Here is a 3,441-nt window from a genome sequence, read left to right as displayed (position 1 = left end):
GGCGTCTCCCTCCAGTTTTGTAGTCTCTTTTTTAGAATTTGACAATATTCGTAAAACTCTCTCGCTGAAGATTTTAGCTGGAATCAACTGGATGACACATGCAGAATTTAGCCTTTTTGTTGACTCTTACACTAGAAATAAAGTATTTAACTTTTCGCCTATACTACTATACTATACATAGTATTTCCAATTAAAATTTAACATCTCGCATTTTTTTCGATCTTTTCAGAATACAACATAATCAAAACAATTCCGGCCTGCTTTGTCGTAGTCGACGACCGGAAGGAGCTCCTTCACCAATAGCATCGGACACATCAGATTCAGACATTTCATTGGGCACCCACTCACCTGTTCCTAGTAGTATTCAACTACAGCACAGTCCGGGTTCTACATCGAATGGCGCTAACGATCGTGAAGAGAGTCTCAGCATTGATGGTGATAAACCACGCGACTTGGCCACCTCTTTATCAGCTAGCAATTTGGTAGCAGCATCCAGTTATGCTACAACCGCACCGCTATCCACCTGCTTGCCAGCCTTCAAATTGGACACAGCCACCAGTCTCTTCAATGCCGGTTGTTATTTGCAAAGTTTTAGCAACCTCAAGGAAATGTCCCAACAATTCCCGATACAACCCATCGTCATCAGACCACAACCACATTTACCGGCACAGGCGCATGGCTTAAATGGCAGCCATCTGCATGCCGCCGTTAACTATCCGCCACCACCTGCATACGCGGTGGACTGCACACCACCGAAAATACGCGTCAATTCTCCAGAAAAGCTCAACTCCACGGCCAACAGTATAGCGGCGACCCTGAGTACGGTGGCCGCCTTACAGGACACTTCGGTGTATCAGCATCATCACCATAGCGCTCAGATGTTGCATCGACCATTCTCAACGTCGCCAGAAATACCACACAATAATCACAACGCTGCACCATCAGAGATCACATGATACACCAACCGTAGACACCTAAACAAGTACTAAAACTCGACACCAGTAAAAGTAGTAGATATGCGCATTTGGATCCGCGTCTAAACTATGTGTTTAGTGTTGAAGAAATTCGGGATGTTCGAAAATCGCTTCCTACTCCTATTTCCAACCTTCATCACGTTGCACATTAGGTCAAAAGATTACTTTTTCTGTGCGAAATTAATAGCGGCTAAAATATTGCATTATTTTAATGTAAAAAGATGGCAAACGTTAAAAAAATTTAAAGGAAGTAAATAAAATGTGACAACATGACTTGGCTTTCGTAAAACAGACTTTTCTGCTTTTTTGTATGTTCAAATGATGAGTATATGTGTTTAGGTAGTACTCAAAAACATTGTCCAATTAGCTTGGTTTTGACACAAGTTATTTTCTTACCATACTCAACCCCGTCCCCCTTAAAATGAGTATGTATGGTCACATGTACATAAATGGTTTCTTCTAGCGATTAATTATGGCATTATCGNAAAATATTGCATTATTTTAATGTAAAAAGATGGCAAACGTTAAAAAAATTTAAAGGAAGTAAATAAAATGTGACAACATGACTTGGCTTTCGTAAAACAGACTTTTCTGCTTTTTTGTATGTTCAAATGATGAGTATATGTGTTTAGGTAGTACTCAAAAACATTGTCCAATTAGCTTGGTTTTGACACAAGTTATTTTCTTACCATACTCAACCCCGTCCCCCTTAAAATGAGTATGTATGGTCACATGTACATAAATGGTTTCTTCTAGCGATTAATTATGGCATTATCGAAATTCCTAAATTAAAAACAGAAAAATATTTATTACATATCTCGCAGATATGCCTTGAGGTATCTCCTGCTTCCTAAAGCAGTTAGTCTTCATAAAACACTTCATTTTCATTTGAGGTTTCAGTATTCCCAAATTCCCCACCGATATTATTTATATTCAGAATGCAAATGCTGCTTTGTGACACATTTACCAAAAATCGCTGCTAACTTCCTGAAAAGAATACGAATGTTTTTGAAACTAATATGTGGAAAGAATGTTCAAAGCTCTATTCACTTTGACTAAAAAATTTCGAAATTTCAATCCGTAAGTTCTCTCAAGGATTTGCCTTTTTGCGAAGGCTGCTCATCAATGGTCTTTGCGAATCGGCGCAAGTGTATTTGTAATATAGTCACGGCTACGCTACAGGAGATAAAATGTAATCCAAATTGAGGCTGCTATTTTTTTGCTATCACAACTTCCATTTTCACTATTTATCATAATTAAAAGGGATTATTATTATTAGGCTAAGCTATTTTTAGCAAAAGGGAGAAAAGAACCGCAAATTTTGGAGATAGCTAAAAATTCGGAAAAATGTTAGGTTTCCNAGAAAAGAACCGCAAATTTTGGAGATAGCTAAAAATTCGGAAAAATGTTATGTTTCCCATTTTAGCATTTTAGCGAAAGTTAGAATCCGGCTGATGGTCGACACAGTTGGTTTTTTGATTTCGAAAAGAACTTCGTCAGCAAGAAACGCTATGTTTTCAGATATAAATATTTTTGCATCCTTTCCAAATTGTTTTCCATAATTTTCATCTTTCTTTGATAAATAATTGCAAAAAATACGCGTTTTTCTTCTAAGAGTTTCATGGAACTTTCGCAAATATCTTCTGCCCAAATTTTTTTTCAACATGGTTGACAATCGAAAAAAACTTTTCTTTTTTCGAACATCCAATCAGCCAAACTTCAAACAACTAGCCTTTTATAATAGCATGATAGTCCAGATAAAACCGTTTTTCTTGAAAACGGCTAAAAACGGCGGGTTAAGTAAAACAAAATCAATTCATTACCTCTTAATTTATCCACTTCCATTTCCAATTTGGTTGCCGAATGTTAACAAAATTGTAAAAGCTTACATAAAATCATAAATGGAAAATAATAATAAATCAGAAAGTTTTTGAGATTATGCCAATAAGTCAGTTTGTTTTCAAACAAATAATAAAAAGTCACTTTTTTAAATTGGGACATAAGTTCTCACTAACATATATTTTTGTATCCCATTTAAAATTTTTCTTTAATTATTCGAACTTTCCAAAAAAACGCACTCGAAACTTACAAAATAAACCGCAAACAATGTGTAAATAACATTTTGATAGTGTAAATTTGGTTTATTGCTGTATAACGGTGTTTTTGTTTTACAAAAACTAAGTGAAGTTTCTGTTATTTTGGAGTATTCCCTACAAAATGGCAACAAAAAAATAATATGAAACTGCCCTTACGAAATTGGACTTTCGCACAGTCAAATGAATCATTTTACCTAATGTGCGTTGGGTTATAAGTGAATATACATATTAGAGATTTACCATTGACAAAAAGTTCCTTCCTTTAGACTACTGCTAGAGAGTTTATTTTGATGAACTACCAGGATATGTTTGCAGATATTTCACAACTGATACGAATAACATATTTGTATTTTATCATTTTCGTTGTTGGT

At 35.6% G+C, this 3,441-nt stretch overlaps 1 protein-coding gene across 1 annotated transcript; it reads left to right on the top strand.

The window, feature by feature from the left end:
• Window positions 1–229: 229 nt before the first annotated feature.
• On the top strand, window positions 230–1,190 carry LOC108354371 (protein Optix-like; the record flags this gene model as incomplete). Its single annotated transcript, XM_017605562.1, has 1 exon — window positions 230–1,190. A coding segment is annotated over one exon (727 nt), but the record flags the coding sequence as incomplete, so codon positions are not given.
• Window positions 1,191–3,441: the final 2,251 nt, after the last annotated feature.

Source organism: Rhagoletis zephyria, unplaced genomic scaffold, assembly GCF_001687245.7.
Source record: "Rhagoletis zephyria isolate East Lansing unplaced genomic scaffold, Rhagoletis_zephyria_1.1 Rzeph_scaffold_35298, whole genome shotgun sequence".
Classification (NCBI taxonomy): Eukaryota; Metazoa; Arthropoda; class Insecta; order Diptera; family Tephritidae; genus Rhagoletis; species Rhagoletis zephyria.
This window is presented reverse-complemented; position numbering and strand designations above follow the sequence as displayed.